Source organism: Sciurus vulgaris (genome assembly GCF_902686455.1).
Source record: "Sciurus vulgaris genome assembly, chromosome: 18".
NCBI lineage: Eukaryota > Metazoa > Chordata > Mammalia > Rodentia > Sciuridae > Sciurus > Sciurus vulgaris.
The window spans coordinates 5,082,118-5,101,161 of NC_136479.1; the positions used below are offsets into that span (position 1 = coordinate 5,082,118).

General features: G+C 45.7%; 1 protein-coding gene across 32 annotated transcripts in view; it reads left to right on the plus strand.

Annotated features, from left to right (window-relative positions):
- The window catches only part of RBFOX1 (RNA binding fox-1 homolog 1), a 1,434,211-nt gene that overhangs the window by 460,184 nt on the left and 954,983 nt on the right, over positions 1–19,044 (plus strand). The window contains exon 2 of one of the 32 annotated variants that reach the window (XM_079121704.1): positions 113–265. The exons of the other annotated variants lie outside the window; for them this stretch is intronic. Within the exon in view, the coding sequence (XP_078977830.1) occupies positions 113–265 (153 nt within the window). The remainder of the gene's footprint in view (positions 1–112; positions 266–19,044) is intronic. 32 annotated transcript variants of the gene reach the window in all.

The window sequence follows — 19,044 nt, forward strand, 5'->3', positions numbered from 1 at the left end:
TCCGTAGAGGCTTCCTGGAGCCCACTGACTCTGCGGGCGGGGGTTGCGAGGGACGGGGGCGGGCGACAGGGGGAGGAGTGTGCAAATTGACATTTTTGGCTGCCTGTGGCAGAGGAGCCGCTGTCCAACGCTAGCGCAGAGAAGGTGGCGGCGTTGCGCCTCCGGGCTGCTGATTAGAACAGGGACTTGCGGCGGATGGAATCCGGGAAACGCGAAGCGGCGATGGAGGGATGCAGCTGCGTTTGCAGCCAGTGAATGGGACACGGTACGTAAGCCCGGCTCCGAGACCTCGAGGCGGTGCTGGGGCTCGCCCTGGGCTCCCCACGGGGCCTGGAGGGCGTGGGGGCGTTCGGAGCGACGGGGGAGCCCGGAGATGAATGGATTTTCTTCACCCTCTGGAAGTTAGTGGGCAACTTCATTGCTAATGCTCATTGGCTCCGTTTAACTTTATTCCCAGAGATGAATAAGCGTTTATTAAGAACCGATGTGCAAGTCCCAATAGGCTAGCGATGGTTTTGCAGGAGGTGCGCGGTTCTTGAACTGAGAGGTTTGTGGAATGAATGGCCAGATGGATCGTGCGTTTGGACAGCTGGCACACTCACGTTCCAGCGGGGCTCGTGTGTGCGCGTGTGTGCATGTGCATCGCATGTCCGCGTAAACATGTCGACCATGCTAGTAACGCTGGTATGCCCTTTCCGCTCTCTGCTTCTCTGGACTCCCATGGAAGAGAGATTAAATTGACATGATTGAATATACGCTTTGACTTGAAAAACAAGCTCCAGACCACGTTATTAAATGGAATAAGAGTTGCTCTTCTTGACATCAAATAGGGGAAATGGGTTTTGACTTCTGAAGTGATGGAATGAACTGTCAGGCATTTGAAAATATGTACCAAATGTTGAACGCATCCTTCATCAGACCAGAATGATCACCTGGAAGTCTTCATCTCTGCCTATCCCTCCAGCCATTATTTTCAGATTACAAAGAAATTGAGGGTTTTGTTTATTTCTTTTGACAAAAGAGCTGTGTTTTCACCTTTCCTACTTAAGAGGGAGCCATGGGGAAATTCTAAATCCAAAAGTTTTGTTGGCAATACCCTGTTAGTAAAATGTTACATTATCTGTTGAAAGATTTGCCTTCTGGGGCCCTCAGATATCTCATAACCTACTCACTTTGTTTACCTGGTTTTCATTTTGGTGACACAAAAATGAATGCAGTGGATAATCCAGGTAGTCAGAAACGATTGCGTAACCCTGTTTGTGCAGCTGGGCAGTAAACTGTTTGGTCTAAGACTATGAAATCTTTCTCAACTGGATTCCCTATTTTTGATGGAAATGTGTGCTCACAAATCCAAAGGTGTGAGTAAAATGTGTTTGTGGGCTGGAGTAACTTGCCTTTGTGATTTGCTGTGATTAAGTTTGAAGAGGGTGGTTCTTCAAGTGAGTAAACTGAAGACATCTAGCAACAGCTGTTTACCACTGCTGTTCAGGGGAAAACAGCCACATTTGTGATTTTCATACAAGAAATGGGATTTTCCAGTGCTCCTCTGTACACACATGCCAATGCTGAGAACAGGAGACAGTAGGAAAGGAGACTCCTGCTCCCCAGAGCCGGGGTGGGGGGTGTTGGAGATTCCTCCCTGCACCCCTCTTTTCTCTCTTGACCCCCACCCCTTGTACATTTCTTTTCCTCTACCTCTCTTTCCACCTGCTGGTTTGTATTTTTGTAAAGAAAGCTTTTCAGGTATCTTCTACATATTGTTTCCATAAATGTTTTGTACCCTGAAGGAGAATTGGAACTTGATTTCTTTTCTTTGATTTTCTGCCCACATAGGAGAATTATTTAGTGTGATCAGGCGATCCCTCTGCACACTGGTCTTACAAAACATGTACACTCAAACTTTTCTCATTTCATTTAACCAGGATTGTTGGAAAATGCCTTTATCACATGAAAAGAGCTGAGTCTCTTCTGTGCCACCAACTGATTAATCAATCGGTATAAAAGTGCTTTTTGCTTTTTATGACTTTCTTGGGCTAAGCTGTTTTTGCATTTGTCTCTTGCAATCTTGTGCCTCAAACTTATTTTCTCCATTACCTGTTTTAGAGTCTGGAGTTGATTTGTATTTACTTGGACGTGGTAGAAATAACCATCAGCATTGACTTAGGAGCTGGTTTATGCATAACAGAAAGAGTTTGTTTTTCTTTTTGACTGGGTTCATCTTTTTCTTTTCTTTTCTTTTTTTTTTTTTTTAAAGGAACGTCTAATTATTTCCCTTTTTTTTCTCTTTCCCTGAGGAATACAACACAAAGTTGAAGTGGATCTCAGGTAAAGGGCTTTTTGCAACAATTCCCTCCCTCTAAATTAGGTTGCAATATATTACCATGTTTTATGATACTGTGTGATGTATAAGACATATACTGTCATATTCTGAGAATGAAAGTTCATATCCTTATTGTCTCTGGTTAAATAATAGAGAACCTAGTTGCATAAGTCAATCTTGAGCTAAATAAATGCTGCCTAAATATACATGTTATCTTTTCTGCATAAATTTATAATTTTATTAGATCTTCAGCAATACCAGAGAAATGGAAAGGGGTCTGAAAGTGGAAGAAAATTTATGAAATAATAGAACTTTATCATTTCAAATTAAACTTTAATATTAAACTTTTGTTTTTTATGTTGCACAGGTATTAACCTCAAACTTGTCATGGGGGAATCTGAGTAAGTTCTTTGAGAGTAATTCTAATGGAATCAGAACAAACAGCCCTTCTACAGGAGACTGCTCTGTCCTGTGCTGATTTTCTGATAAGCATAAACGGAAACAGGAAAGCAGGGAGCCTTAAAGTTTTGCACGTTCAGTTTCATTGTACATGTAAACACTTGAGGCTCTGCGTTGAGTCTCTGGCTGTGCTTATGCTCTATGCTTCTGTCCTGTTTGATTTTCTTGGTTTGCAGGCCAGTTGGACATTGGTGTATCTTGTGAGCAATACTAAACAAGTGAGTCAGTGAAGGAGACATTTTGTAATTGTGCATTTTAATTTATTTGCATGAAGTCACATATAAGCAGAGAGGACGTGATCCTCATGTTGTATCCCTATGCTTCCAGGCAACTAAGACAAGTATCTTTCAAAGTCAGCATTTAATGTACCGAGCTTGGTTTGGAAACCATTGCATATTAAATTATGCAGAAACTGTGATATCCCAAACAGTTGTCAGGGGTGTTTTCATTAATATAAATAAAGTCTTTGTGAACAGTTGTGGGGTTTCTATGGATGCCTGTGCCCAAAAGGCCGAAACAGCTTGTGTCAGCTAGAGCAACTCGTTTTTGATTCAGCAAAACTAGGTTATGAATTCAAGCAATTAAAAATGACAAAAAGCCCAATTTCACTGCCTAGATTAATATGCTTCCAATTTTTCCTGCTCCATAAAAATTTCAAAGTGTTCTTTCTGCTTAGGTGCTTGCATAACCTATGGGGTGACGGGAGGCCCCAGTTCACATTTGCTTATGATGTCTGAATACTTTGATGTCGCAAATGTAAATAGGATCAATGGGATGTTCTGAGCAATTTTGGATTTGCAAGTTCTCCTGAAATTATTTGGGTTAAGTTTAAAGGAAAAGCAAGAGGAGCAGTGGTTAGCTCCCAAACATTTATTGAGGGTGAAAAACCATCCAACTAGTTCTGACAGAAGACCAGAGGACACTTTCCAAGAACTGATATAAATATAGAAGAGTGTTTCCAGCTTCCAGAGATGGAACCGATACACATATATCATCTGTACATGTATCTTATGCACTGGTAGACCTGTTTTTTACTTTTTCTTTATTCTGTTTATTTTTGTCTATTTCTACAAAGGTAAAGTCTAGAACTCTGGATTCATGCTTATCTAATTAGACAAAGCTCGCTGCTCTCTAACATGGAGCTTTCCCATTACATAGTGGTTAATGGTCACAACCAGCCAGGGTGAATTACCCAGAGTCTCTGGTTAGTTAAGTGTTCGAACCTGGCTTCTCTGGCCTCGATCTCACAGAAAGTGCACACGCACACACACAGTCGACATGCTCATCCTCAGCACGGTTCACCCCGCGCCTCCAATCCAGTATGGAAGGCAGCTGGAAGCAGAGTCCAGGTGCTCTTTCTGCTCAGCGTTTGCTTTGCGCAGAGGAGACCTCAGAGGCTCCCCGTCAGGCAGGCCTCCGCCCGCGCTTGCCCATCTCTCTGACCTGCGTCTGCACGTGCGGTGCCGCCGGGGGTGCGTGTCTTTGCTGTTTCACTGGAATCTCTACTTGGGAGGAAATCGGGTGCTTGCCTGCTGCCTGTCTGGTATCTGATGTGGTTATCAGGGTATGAATAGAGGGCTTCCGCAATTCCGATGGCGAGGAGGAGGATGTGAGCCACATCGAGAGTGACGGAGGTGGCCCTGCAGTGCCGTTTCTACCTGGGCACTTGCTGGCTGCCTCTGGGAACTGGCCGTGACCAGGGAGCCTCTGGGCATCTTCTCTGGTCCTGGCCACGCCCCTGCGAGGTAGGTGCTGCTGTGTGTGACTAAGGGGGGCGGTGGTCTTCAGGACTTTTTGTGATGAGGCCCCAGGTTTTTCTGATTGCATGTATCCTTGAAACTTACTGATCTGAATGCACACAAAAAGATTCTTCACAGATTCCCTAGCTAGTGATTCTCAGCCAGGAGGTTTTCCACCCTGGCCCCCGGCACATTTAGCAACATATTGGGGAAGTTTGGGTTCTCACAACTGGGCCGGGGTTGCTCCTGGAATCCAGTGGGTAGGGCCAGGGATGCCAGCCCAGGGCTTTCCTCTAAAACAGTAAGGAATTGTCTTCCCTGTAATGCCACTGGTCTGGGGTTGAGTGATTCTGCTGTGGGCTCTGTTGGCGACAGTAAGACTGATGCATACACATCTGGATTTTTCAAGAGACTGCACAAGGCATGAGGATTTCAGTTATTAAAGTTTCAAAGTCTCTGATTGAATGCCATGGATAAGGACATGATGCAAAAGCAGAAAGTCCATATTTCCTTAAAATTCGACGTTAGAATTGTTACAGCTGCTTACTTGGAACAGTTTCCTTACAAATGCAACATGGGTCATTGTAATTTAAGTGCCGAGTTTTTCCTATTTACTCAATGTTATGTCCAGCAAGTGCTGGGAAATGAAATTTCTTTTTATGGTACTGATATTCAGGAGGAGAGAAATGTAACATTGCTAAATGAATCATGCAACACTCATTCTGAGAATGTTCTGTATGATTTTTCTTCACTCTCCGTCTTCAAACAGCATTATTTTCTTCTTTAAAATTTTGGCACATAGGTTGCTTTATTTAAATAGTGTTCGGCATTTGCAGGGCACTCTTGTAAATGGTTTAAAAACACATTTATTTCTTAAGCCAGCATTAGGACGTTGGTATTGTTATTATCTATTTTTCAGTGTGACACAGGAAGCCCAGAGAAGTTGAATGATTGTCCAAGGTCACTTGGCTTCTAAGTGGCAGAGTGGAGATTCAGACTCCAAAGTCTGTGCTCCTAGCCACCTTGCCCTGCTCTTCAGTAATCAGAGTGTCTCCATGTGCAGAATTGTAATTGTTGAGGCAACACCTTTGAGTTTTGAAACAAAAGGCATTTTTAGTTTCATTTTCTTGGATGGTTGATTTTTAAAAAGGAACTTAGCCACTTTTGAAAGCCCAGAAATGAGATTGCCCACAGCTTGATTTTTACTTTGTAGAGATCCCTCACTGTGCTCTTCAGCAGGGCCAGAGGATTTGTGAATTTTCTGCCACAGTCTTCCAACAGTGGATGCCACCAAAGGACAGCACCAAGGCTCAGAGGGTTTGGTATGCAGGGCGTGTGGTCTGTTTTACTCCCTTCTCTGTAGTGGTATTGGAAAAATAGAAATCCCACAACTGCTATCTGCTGAGAGGTCTTCAGGAAACTTACCATTTTGGCTTCCTTCTCTTAAAATTGTCCTGGGAGTCCAGGGTGGCCATGCCACGTGGGTTAGGGTGCATGGGCAGATGGATGCCCAGCTTATTGCAGCAAACTCCGGTTTGTTTATCTTCTCTCGTGTAGGCCCTGGGGAGGACCTTGTCTCGTTCCGTGTTGAATTTTTAGCATGTAGCAAGTACTATGAAAAGAAAAACAATTTAAGTTGATTTTTAAATGGAAGTGCCGAATTGACACATTCTATTCTGCTTTAGAAGAAAAAGAGATCCTCACCCAAGTCTGCAGTTGAACACACATGCATGGAGTATGCAAAAAAAAACAAGATGAGAGCAGAGAACCTCAAAATTCAGCTGAATAAGTGAATAAATGAATGGAAATATTTGTGTTTTTAAAAATTTCTTATGAAGGTTAGGTATGGGCGGTATGGGTTTAGACTAGAAAGACAAAGTCTTGCATGTTGATCACAGGCTGGCGGCGGGAGCTGCAGATGGGACAGATGTCATCCGTGCCAGCCTGCCCATCCAAACTCACTTCCTGCTTCAGTGCCGGTCTGTGGGTATCTGCTCACTATTACTACCTGTACAACACTCCAAGATCCTTGATCATACGTCACCATCCTGCAGCGTCCTTTACCCAAGACAAGTCATAGATGATTTTTTTTTTTTTTTTTTTTTTTTAATGTAAGAGGGAGAGTCACTCTGGCCAGCTTGGATCTGGCCTGGAAGCAGTGCTCAAGCCAGACGCCAGCACTGGGCAGGAAGTAGAATCCATGGCTGTTCCTGCTCTGTATTTCAGGGCCAGTGAACTCACATTTGAACTGAGGGAGCAGAGCGAGTCCCATTTCAGAACTGTCAAAAGACTGATGTTGGATCCATTGTCGTTGAATGTCCTTTTTAATACAGTTCATTGAATTGGCTTTTGTGGAATACCTATTCTAAGTGTTGGTTCAGGAAATGGTTTAAAATGAAACCAGGATTTGTTGCTCGATGGAGAAATGAATGGCAGTGAACACAAGATGACCCAGTTAGGTTCTGTAGATGTTTTCTTTTAGTCCGCAATACTGAAATTTAAATCACACACGCGTGTGTGTGCGCGTACGTGAAAGGATGGGAAATTAGACTTAGAATAGCTATTTTAATTTCATATCCACTAGAGTAGGTTTCTAATATATTTCCACATCACAATGTGTATCAGTTTTTAGAAATGAAGATGACTACTGATAAACTTTGTGAACCATTAGAAGTAGTGTCCCCAACCAGAGGAAATGGATTTCTGTTGAGTCATTATTGCAAAAAATTTCCCAGAGAACTAAAAATATAGAGATGGCATTGATGTTACACTAGGTTCAGGCTGCAAATTCTGCTACTGATAGAAAAAGTAATCAGATGTTGTTAAAACTCACTAGCTAATTGCTCAGTATGTAGAACTTTACCTTCTTTTTACTCTGAGTGTTGATTGTTTGCACCGAGTCATTTGCCAAGCAACTTTGGCAGTATGCATCCTGAATGGAGGTCCTCAGGGCCCTGGGAGGTGGGTGTATTCATTTGTCATGAGGGGAGATGAAGCCATGAGGATTTTTTCCAGGGCTACCAAAAGCTAGTGAGTAGAAGTGTTGATAATCAATCTGAAACTTTATGACTTCATTTATGTTTTGGACGCAGTATCATAGGATTCTTTGTTCTAACTTGGGTGGAAAACTAATCTGTCTTGAATTGGGAGATGTGTTTCACCCTAGGAAGTAACCATGACCCTGATATTAGGACTGGCCATCTTATGAATGGGCAAATGGGTGTTGGATGGGTGGGTGGATGGATGGGCAGACATGGAAACTAATGACACAGAAGGACTATTGGCAAGCAAATGGAATATAGTTTTCAGAAAAATAAACATAACCCACAACTACATGAAAATATATTCTTAAATACATATACATGCATCAGTATTTATACATATGTGATGTATGCGGGTAAGACTTCTGCATTGATGAAAGTTTTATATATCTCACTGGAAGATAACATTTGACAAATGTGTTTCATACACCGTCGGAGTATGGAGTAGTACCTTCTTTTGTAAGGGGCATGTTGAACATTTTTACTTAAAACAGCATCTCAATTTCTGGGAATTATGGAATTGTGTGAGTTTTCAAAGGTGCATATTAACTTACAACAACACAGTGTACGGAGCAAAATAAATACCTAATGAGAAGGGATTTGCAGGTTGAGAGGCAGTAATAGAATAAAGTAGATTTGGGGGCTGGACAACCATGTCAGGAGGTTGTAAGTGAACAAGAGTCTGCACTTCAGAAATTCATTAGGAAAACATTAGAAAACAAGCACAATGTTTTATATACATGCAAAAAAAATTGCATAAGATGGGTATGGGATAGAGCAGTGACTGTCTTTGAAGTTGTTGACTTGGAGAAGTAGGGACAAATAGAGAATTTGCTTCCCAGATTGATACCATCCTTCCTTTCTATGTTCTGAAAACATGCACTGCTTTGATTTAAAAAAAAAAAAAATACTTTGCTGGGAAATAAAAGAGCTTCCATTTGTCAAACAACACATAATCACCTCTTCACCCCAAGCTGGTATAGATCGGCTTGGATACCAACATAGAGATTCTGTGTTATTGGTGCCCCAATAGCTCTGAAAATGTACTTGAGAGAGGCTTCAAAGAAAATAAAGAGATGCAAACGTGGCTTGATTCAAGACTGTGTTTCGGTTCAGGCTTGGGGTCAGGGTGCTCTCTAGAGCTGGTGGTTGGGTGCTTGCAATTCCTAAAGATGATGAATCCAGCTGTTAACTTGATGGTTTGGCCACGGAGGAAAAGCAGATTCCTCCAACGCTGCAGACACTTGTCCTTCATCGCCATACTGCAAAATCATGATGCTTATCCTCCCAGCTGCCTGTTGTCAGGGACTGTAGGCTGCTAAAAGTTGTATAGTATTATTTTTTTATTCATCTCTGGGTCATTTCATCTTCCTGGGCAAGCCACACGAATGACTGTATATGAAAATTGTATTTTGTGCTGAATTTCCCACTGTGAAAGCTGTTTACTATATATTTATGAAAACACTCAATAACAAAACCCTTTATATAGCCTTTCAATTTGCTGTAAGGGCAGATAAAATATTTTTATCTCAAACTGAACTTCATACCTTGGGAGATTCAGCTGGTCCGACTCAGAATAATAAAACACTTGAGAGAAAGGCAGGCAGTGTTCAGACAGCTTCAGGAACCTGCACGCTTTGCTTGGTGCCTTTCAGTGTGCAGCTGAATATACAGAAGGCAGAAATGATCCCATAACTTCTGCAGCACAGAATGGGAGAAATCCTAATTTTGTCATTTATCCAATGGTTCTCTGATGCATCTAACAGTATCTTCAAGGTGCTTCTTTATTTCTTCCTTACTGCCAGGAAATACAGGATGGAGGTTGGACATCATGTAAGTGCCTTGCAAACTTCCGTTGATGATGTGGTTCCCCGAAAGTTGATGGAGGTGATTGCAGTATATGCAGAAGAAAGTGAGATCTCTTGCATGCCTTCTTCCTCCCGTGACGTCATATCCAGGCAACTGCTGTTGCTCCAGTGCACTGGAGTTACTCAAATGCCCCACAATGACCTACCCTGGAGAGTGTGCAGCATTTTCTTCATCTTCATCCCATGCACAGGTTCAGGTCTCTCCCTCCACAGATGAGCTGCTCAGCGCATCACAGAGACCCCCCTTTTACAAACACATCTACATGCTTCCTCTTGTGCCACCCAATGCTCTACCTAACCCCCATCCATCACCGTGCTGCCTTCCATTTTCTAAATGTTATCCTTTCCAAATGTTGCATCATGGGAATCTCTCAGTATCTGACCTTTTGGGATTGCTTATTCGCTCACTGAGGCTCCCTGGGGTTTGTCCCTTTTTATTACCCAGTCATTATGTGGTGTGTGTGAACCACGGCCACTCACCTTTGCAGGACATCTGGGCTGGCCCTGACAACTCACAAGCAAAGCTGCTATGAGTATCTTTCTTCTCATGACCATGATCTTCAGCTCTCTGGGATAAATACCGAGGAGTGAGCTTTGGCAATGGTTGATTTGTGCACATTTTAGGAAATAAGAATATGTCACACCCATTGGAAGTGAAAGCCAATTGCACACAAACCACTTAGAGGAGGAAAAATCCTACCCACATCTTTAATGCTTATTTCTACATAAACATGGTGCTAATTATAGAGACTAGCCAGCATTTACGTCACAGCCAACATATGCCAGTCTGTTAAGCATGTTACATGCACTAACTCGGCTGTCCCCACCTCAGCCTTCCAGGCCACGTGCTCCTGATGTCCCTGCTCAGGGATAAAGGATGAGGCACCGGGTGCTCACATCGCCGTGGGTGGCTCCGTCAGCTTGAGAACCCCTCATCTCATCCACTCACAGGACCCCCTCTTCCACACATCTGTTGGTCATAAAGTCCTGGTTGGGCTGCAGTGGTGACATTCATTTTAGCTGGGTTCACGTTTGCAACATGGCCGTGAAAAGACATAATAAATGGAACTGGTGTGTAGCGTGATCACCCAGCTGACTGCATTGTCCCCGCGTGCACGGCTCTGCCTTTGAGATTGCTTCTGTGGCTGTCTCAGGCAGGTGGGTTTTGCTTCTTGAATCTGGCTTTCCAAGAAGTGGGTTCACAGTGCTCTCCATTATGTACTCACTTCACACCTCTCTACCGCATCTCTTCCTGGCCAGCTGAGCTCCTCCCCATGGCCCTGGCTTTCCTGAAGACCTGGAGCTGATGGCTGACTGCTTCCGCTCACCAGCACAAGCGGAAGCTGCCTTATTTCTCAGAACCTGTGTGGTGGCTTTTATGTTGATCACTGAGCTTTTCATCCCTCCAAAGGCATTTCATATTTCCACCCGGCTTATAAAGTATTTAATATTTTCATATGCTTCAGTGTAAAGCCATCTGTTGCAGACACAGGACAAAATGTTGAAGATGAGAACAAGCGTATGTTTATGGAAAGATTCCATGAAATGTTATCAAGAAAGATTTGTGCTACTCTGGGCATCTTGGAGAGAATGGCCAGGGAGGCTGAAACACAGGCTCACGCATGAGTTGGGATGTACACGTGGCACATGCGCTTTTGTTTTTGCCTGTAAAGTTAAGACTAGCTGTCCGTAAGTGGTGGCAGAGTGGCTGTCTCTTTGGAAGGAGATAGTGGTGCTACCTAATCTTTGGAACTTGATTTCATCTGTCCTTGTTCACCTGCTGGGGTTGGCTGTTCGTCATTCATTTGAACAAGCGGACGGGGAAGTGGTTCTGTGCCAGGCATGGGTGTTGCTGGAGTGGCTGGGTTGTGCTTGGAGTAGCCAGAGTGGTTTCTCCAGGTTCGTCTTTTAACAGTCCTGTGGCAGCCTGGGGAAGCAATGGGAAGGGAATCGGCATTGGCTGCTGCTTGTACTCATTGACTTGCCCCAGCTATCTGAAGCCGTGGCTCTACTATTGTGTCCCTGAGCGGGGCCCAGAAAATCAAAGCAAGTTTCTCCATGCTCAGGTACCTGTGCTCTTAGGGAAAATCAGAAGAGCCCAAGTATGCTGGGCAAAGTGTCTGAGAAGCACCGTGTGCGGGGCCACACCCTGACTGGCTTGTGCCAGTCACAGATGTCTCGTGTGCCAGATGGGCCTTGTCTTCACTTTGCAGGTGAGGGTGCAGTCTTGCAGGAGGTAACCTCCCCAACATCACACAGCTGATACCCAAGGCACCGGATTTGACAGCAAGCAGACTACACGCACAGGTCGCCTGCTGGTCTCGTTTCCCAGAACTGAGACTGGAAAGGGGGAGCTTGTTGAGTGCCCCCAGCCCAGGTTGTCTGGTGAAATCAGCTGAGACACTGGAGCAAAGATCAGGGAGAGTTGGGGGTCCTCTGCCGACTCCCTTTAGTCCCTGCCGACTCCCTTTAGTCCTTGCCCACTTTGTCACTCTGAGAATGAAGGTAACAGTTGGTGGCTGGCTGAACCCCAGAGGGAGACTGAGAGCAAGAAGTTGGTAAGATTAGAAGACTATCTCCTTGAAGTACTCTAATGGAGCCAGACCACATGGGCAGCTCCAGAGCCCGCCTTTCTACCTGTGTCAGAAAATCTCTGCTAACCAGTATGAGAAAGTGCCCAAGATCAATCACTTGCTTGCCACAATGACAATAAATGAGTTGGTGATGTACAGAAGAATGGGCATTTCCCGTGTCAAAAGCTATCAGTGCAACTTGCTGTTCTGAGGTTGATGAAAGCAATGACACAATTTGGGGTGATTTCTAAGCAGTCCTGCATTGGTGACAAAGAGCAAGACATTGGATCAAGTTAATAGGGTAAAAGCAATCAGGATATCTGAGTAAAAACCACCTTGGTTTCTGTTACCCTGCTCAAAAGGATGAGCCAGGCTTCTGTAATCAGACCCTTTTGGACCCATAGATTGTGCCTGCAGGTGTTCATCTTCACAATTAGATTGTGATGGTAGGCTGTGAGCCTCAGGAAGACAGGGAGCAGGTAAACAATACGAAATCAGTTCCCGGCACAGCGCCTGCCCCCAGTAGGTCCTCCACCAGGGTTTTGGAGAATCTAGGATCATACCGAATTGTGCCAGGATGCGTACGACGTATCAAGTCCTGGTGAGTCACGGTGATAATTTCATCTATAATAACTGGGTGGTATGTTCAGAATACCCATTGAGGGAAGCCTGTTGTTCCTGCCCGTTAGTTCCCTCTCCCAAAGCCAAGATACGTGGGCAATCCCATTCTCACCTGCCGCCAGATCAATATGCACAGGAAAAGCAGCGTCACCGCTGGTATCTGAGTCCCCATCTGAAACAAGGACGCAGCCTGATGTGGGCCATTGGGCAAGCAGCAGTGACCCAGAACCCATGCCCCCAGCCCACCCCCACTGGCCAGAAAGCAACTTACGGCTAATGCAACAGCAAAAATAAATTATTACCATTCCTCGACTGTGTGACAGGTTAGTAATTAACTTATGTCACCAGTTGGCCTCCCACAACTGTGTTTATTCAGCTCCATGGAGCACTGTGCTGGGAGAAAGGAAGGATTGGCCAGGCGTCTTGTTTACTGTGGGTGCTGGGGGCTCTGGGAAGCATCCTTTCCTATTGACTAGGAAGTAAGTTGGTTCTTAGGACATGATTTTCCATTCTTCAAAATGATATGGTGATGTGAGCAACTTGAAAGCTACCCTGGAATTAGAAAGCCATAAAGAAATTGCCTTTTATGTGCTAATTGAGCCATTGTGCCCTTTTTCTTTGAGGTACTTTTTACTGGATAGGCCCAGCAAAGAGCCATGTGTAAAGAAAAAGTCTGGAGAATCTTAATTAAAGGAAAAAAATGCTGATATGTTTTTTTCCTCCATTGTAGGTTAAGTGCCTATCAGGTGACCTAGGGACAATGGTATGAGATTTGAAATAAGCACGAGGAAAGCTTTTCATTTTGATTGGATTGGGTGTATTTTTCATCAGCATCTCCCGCGCAAGCCCTGATTCCAAGACAGTCTTGTAATCTTCTGCAGAAGGAATGATTCAGCTTAAAAATCAATAGGGCATGAGGTATTTCAAGTTCTCATTATTGTAATGTGTCAACATCGCTTCAGTGACCCCAGAGTCCTATGTTGGTTGGTTTTTCCCCTGATTTATTGTGCAATCTCGTAGGGCAAACTATAATTTCACTTGGAATCAGAAAGTCTCCAGTTATGGTTTGTGTCCCGGTCTCCAGTCATTAGAGCCTTCGCGGGGAATCGATCCCTCCGGTAGTTGCTAACTGCTGAATGAAGTTGTCACCAGCTCAGATCACAAAGGAGATGGGCCCAGAGATGCAGCCACGGCGAGCACCCCAGAGGGTTCTGTTTTGAGAAGGGCTTCCTTGGATGTTCACCTGATGCCACTGGGAGAATGGTGGTATTTCTCAGGACGTGCCTTCTAGAAAAGCCCCAACATGGGATTAGCACACTGCCTCCCTTCTTCTGTGAACCCTCTGCAGTTGATGTAATTTCCCTGGCTGAAAATGGGGTGAGGCAGCCCTTCCTGAAAGTCTGCGTCCTGGCACGTTTTCTGGAACCTGTTGAGTCATGCTGGCTCTCCTTGAACACCTAATCAAACGCCGAGATTCTGAGGACAGACTCTCGCTTCCTCCTCCTAATTAGCAGGATACCTAGGAACTTAACAAAACCCCTGTAAGAAGTGTGTCATCTGCTTGCATCCACAGGCACACGTTCCATTCTGCCGCACGCTAGCGCACGCACACATGCAGGAACCTGAAAGCATGTTCAGTAAGTGCTGAGATGCTATGATCAGGTCACCCAACAGTGTAAGGCCCAGATCTCCTCGGCAGTACGCAGTACTCCGCCATGGGTGAGACACCCTGCTGGGATCAACCTTCTCAGAAGTCTGCTTAAGGTCCTACCATGTATGTCCCACATCCAGCTGAAAAACCAACCAACCAACCAAACTAAGAGGCAACTGGAGAGCAGAGAATCTAAGTGCAGAGGCTGTTGAAGCCAGGAGAGGAGGTGCAGAACCAGCCAGGTCCTAGAAGACTTGGATCCCGTGTCAATCATTACTGTGCCCCTGTTCTTTAAGACTAGAAAACAGAACTGGTGTGCGTAGAAGATGAGTCACTGTGTTTTAAAGTTGACACGCCCCTTACGGGTGTTTCCTTTCACTCAGCCCTTGGGGAACATTCTATCCCTGCAGGCCTTCTCTATACCTTGTTCAGTTTGGGCTTGGTGCTCCTGGCCCAGGCACGTCTCTTCTTTCCTTCCTGCCCCTGCACCCCCGCCAGTCAAACCTCTTTCTCCTGGAGATGCTCCAGTGGGGTGGGATGCAGTCTGACCTGCAGGGCTCTGCAAAGGGCCCAGGGATGGCCCTCACTTTCTGGTCTTTGGCCTGACCCTGGCCCCGTCTCCTGCCTGGCAGTTACAGCTCTGTTATGCAACTCTTTGTCCTTCTAATTAAGGGATCTTCCAGGTAAGAGCCCCTTTTATTAAACTCCCTGATCGAAGACATCCATTTGTTTCACAGTTACTTACAGGGTGCTCTGCTGGGGGCCACGGGTCTCTTTTCCACATCCTTCTCCCTCGAGAGTCTACACAACCCTGAGGACTTGTGTTGTGGGTTTGCTCAGTCGTTGGTTCACTACAGACCAACAGCGGACTCTCAGGTGCTGCAGGACAGGAGATTCCTGCTCAGGTCAAGCCTACCTTCCAGCTTAGGAAAAGTGAACCCCTGACTTTGTTTCCTGCTTGAGAGCATGTGGGGGTGCTGCTTCCTAGGATGGGCAGGATCTATCCTTCCTCGACAAGAAGGTTGCTTAGCTGGTGCCAGCCAGCTGCTTCTGTTGCCCTCAGACTTTGGCCTTAGGTAGGAGCAGGATGTGGGCTGTCAGGTAGGTCTGACCCAGTCCATCAGGGGAAGCAGCTCAGAGAACCTGCAGGGATGCACCCTAGCCGCAACAGTGCCTCCTCGTGCTTAGAGTGGAAACCGAGACACTGTCCCCCGGCGCCCAGTGCTGCACCAGCGAAGTTTGAACCCAAATTATCACCTGCGCCTGTCCAGCACAGCCCGGCTGAGTCTGCGCGTGTGTGTTTTCTGGCTTTTGTTCCTACAATCTTCGGAGGCAGGTTAGCTGCCTTCCCACTTTTCACCAAACTGCAAAGAAATGCATTGTTCCTTTCTTACATCGTTTTCTCATTTCTGATGTGGGCATGAGACTGGATTCCACTCCACCAGGACCCCAGCAGGGCCTCTGGCCTGCGGTACTGCTAACATTAGTTCTGATCTTGTGAAAGCTAACGTCAGAACCCCCAGGCCTCTGAGCCTAGCTTCCCCCATGCCTGCAGGTTGGCCCTCTGCCCTCTCCTGGGGAGGTGTCAGAAGAGGGCCCCCACCAGTAGCCAGTGGACAGCTGGGAGCCCCCATCTTGACTCCATCACTCAGGATCTCGAGCACATTCTTTTATCCCCTGAAGTCTGCTTGCTCGTCTGTGGCATAGGGTGGTGCTGGAGTCCATCTCGGGAGCAGACTTAAGGACCCCATGAGGCCAGAGTTCTTATGGTGGAAGTGCTTGGCCATCTGAGCTGATAGCAAAGGGGGCAGGGAATGGAGAGAGGATGTGTCACGTGGGCACTGACAATTAGTATTCAGGAAACTCACCCATTTGCAACTCTTACCTCTTCCAAAATTTTGTCATTATCTACTCTTGTGCAGGGCTCACCTCCTCTAGAGTGACAGGTTCCCCTGACGTGTCCTCTAACTCAGCTTCCTTTGTGGGCATCAATGAATAACTCTTCTTTCTTGGTCTTTTATTCTGTCCTTGCTGGTTCTGGATTGGAGCCATATCTTCACTGGAGTTGTGTCTGTTTTGTAGCAATCCTATGTTAAACCTTGAACACAGTGGTATTATGCAGCTGCTTAAAAAATGAGGTCGAGGAGCTGGGGAGATAGCTCAGTTGGTAGAGTGCTTGCCTTGCAAGTACAAGGTCCTGGGTTCAATCCCCAGCACTGCCCCCCCCCCCAAAAAAAAAAAAGAGGTAGACCCAAATGTGCCCACATGAAGGGAGGGAAGGGTCAACTCAGCTGAGGTATAAACATATCTGGAGATCAGTGGGAGAAAGAGGGAAGACAGAAAGGAGTGCATGTATTCAAATATTGACATATGGAGATTCATACACACAGATGCACTTATAAATTCTGAAAAGGCATATGAAGAATGGCTAACAGTGATTGGGGAAAGTAGTGAGATTTCATGGTAGGAGGAGTCTAATTTGTGGTATGCCATATTTGATTCACTGATTTCTTGGCTTTGTGTATTTGTCACTTTTACCAATAAAATTAATACTAAAATGAAATGGATTTTCAGCCTCACCTCCAAAATCACTATAGTTATCTGAGTACAGTCTTTATCTCTTCTCTACTTGTCTAGACTAACGTGATCAAGAACATTGTAAAAGCCCAGTGTTTCATAATGCTTCTCTCTTTGTAACAGTAAGTTTTTGCTGCATAACAAACAGTTCCAACGTTTCCTGACTTAAACATCATTCATGAACTCACATGTTCTGGTTAGTGGTGTGGGCTTGGGTGTGCATTTCCTTTGCTGGTTTGCCTGGTTTACTCATGCCCTTGGAGCTCGATGATTTGCAGTGGCTTTACTCAGGTGGCTAGTGATTTGCTGGGTTCCTTTGTTTTCCTCTGTGCAGCCTCTTTAGCAGGTTGGCTTAGGCTTGGTCAGCAGGCTGGCTCAGCTCTCAGCCTTCCAGGTGCAGTGACAGGGTGATCCTGAACACACAGCCCTTCATAGACTCTGTTGGCATTACACCTGCGGATGTCTCTTTGGCCACAGTCAGCCACACAGCCAATCCCCGAGGCGAAGGCAGAGTGATGGGTGTGAAGGAGGTTGCTGCAGCCTCCCCTTGAAAAGGTGCATGCACACAGGCAGGCAAGAAATCTGCAGCCATTGCTTGTGACCCACCCTGTCCTCTTTAGCAGACCATGCAGTGAAAGTCATAACAGCTGCGAGGAGGCCTCCCTTTGGCTAGATCTTCCTCCTCACACCACCCTTGGCAGTTGAGTCCAAGACCGTAGGTCGTAGTCTCTCCACTTCTGCCTGAGCATCCTCCTGCTTTGCAGGGCTTGAGCCCTGGCAAGGTCATGTTGCTTTCCTTTTTTTTCACCCTTCAGTGGAAGGGAAGGAAGAGCGAGCCCAGAGGTAAGGTAGTCACATGCCTCGAGTGACACGGTGCATCCCCAAGATAAGGCCCCGCACATCTCCAGGGAGCCCTGGGAGATCCGATGGAGCTGGCACCCACCGTGCTCTGACAGGTGTGTCTGATTCTGAGCCTCCTCGCGGGCCTCCTGCTGGGAATCTATTTGCTTTGGATCAAGGGCACTGGTGCATCCAGCTTCAACTTTACATTCTCCTCCCTTACACATCGGCCAGTTTATTTCAGAGATCATTTGGAATCTAATGCGTTTGCTTTTCTGATTCTGCCCACACCAGCTTATGCTTCCCTTGGCATGTGGATGCGGGTGATGGGGGCAGGGAGGGAGGGAAGGCTCCATGGCACCTTTTTAATGAGAAACCAAATGGCACTCAATTAAAAGTACAAAGGGCTCAGAGTGCAGGCAGATAAAAACCACTTTTCAAATATTCTGAGTCTCATTTGACACCTCAGCTGGGTGGAGAGACGGGTGTGTGTGGGCAGGCACAGGCACGGGCTCCCCCGTGGCCACGTTGGTTTCCTGGAAACTCCGTGTGCATGCGTCTAATTGCATACTCGCGGACTTTATTCTACAAAAGCAGAATCAAGTGTGTCAAATTGGCACTTCTTTTAAAAACAAAGTCTGCACAGGTTGTTTTTCTCTTCCCTAGACCTGGGAGCTCTGCCCTAGTTTTGTGGTTTCTTGCTCAGTGGATGGATTCAAAGTTTTCCTTTAAGCCATTGATTGTCAATCACTTTTATACAGTTGTCACTTTCAGTATGTCACAGTCAGCAGAAATGCAAACCTCGCAGACACTCATTCTCACTCCGACGTTTATAACTTGGTTGAGGTTTGTTTATAAAAGGAGCCTGAAAATACATAGATGATGAGAGCAGATGGATTTTGGGGAGGAGCTTTTATTCAACAAATAGAAAAAATAGTTTTTGGAATCAAAATGCCCCTATTACAAAAGGAGGAATATGAATGTCAAAAATCCCAGATGGATGAGACCAGAAGAGCTTATTAGGTATTCCCTAATGTGGTCTTCAGACACATGCTTCTCCTGTATGATCTCAGCCAAGCAGAGACGGAGGAGGGGCATACCTTTGGAAGGGAGGTGAGATGGGGCCAAATCCGCAGGATGCCCCAGGAACTCTGCTCCCCTCGGTGGTCAGAGAAGAGATGCGCGTGGATCGGTCACAGGCAAGTGAGGTACTGTAAGGTACACACTAAAAACCCAGCAGGAGTTTCAGCAGGGGAAGTCACATTCCCAAGGGTGACCCCTGAGTGTTTCTGGGAGGCGACGATTCTTGTAACTCTCATTCATTTATTTCACGTGCGCCCAGGTCCTACTAAGTG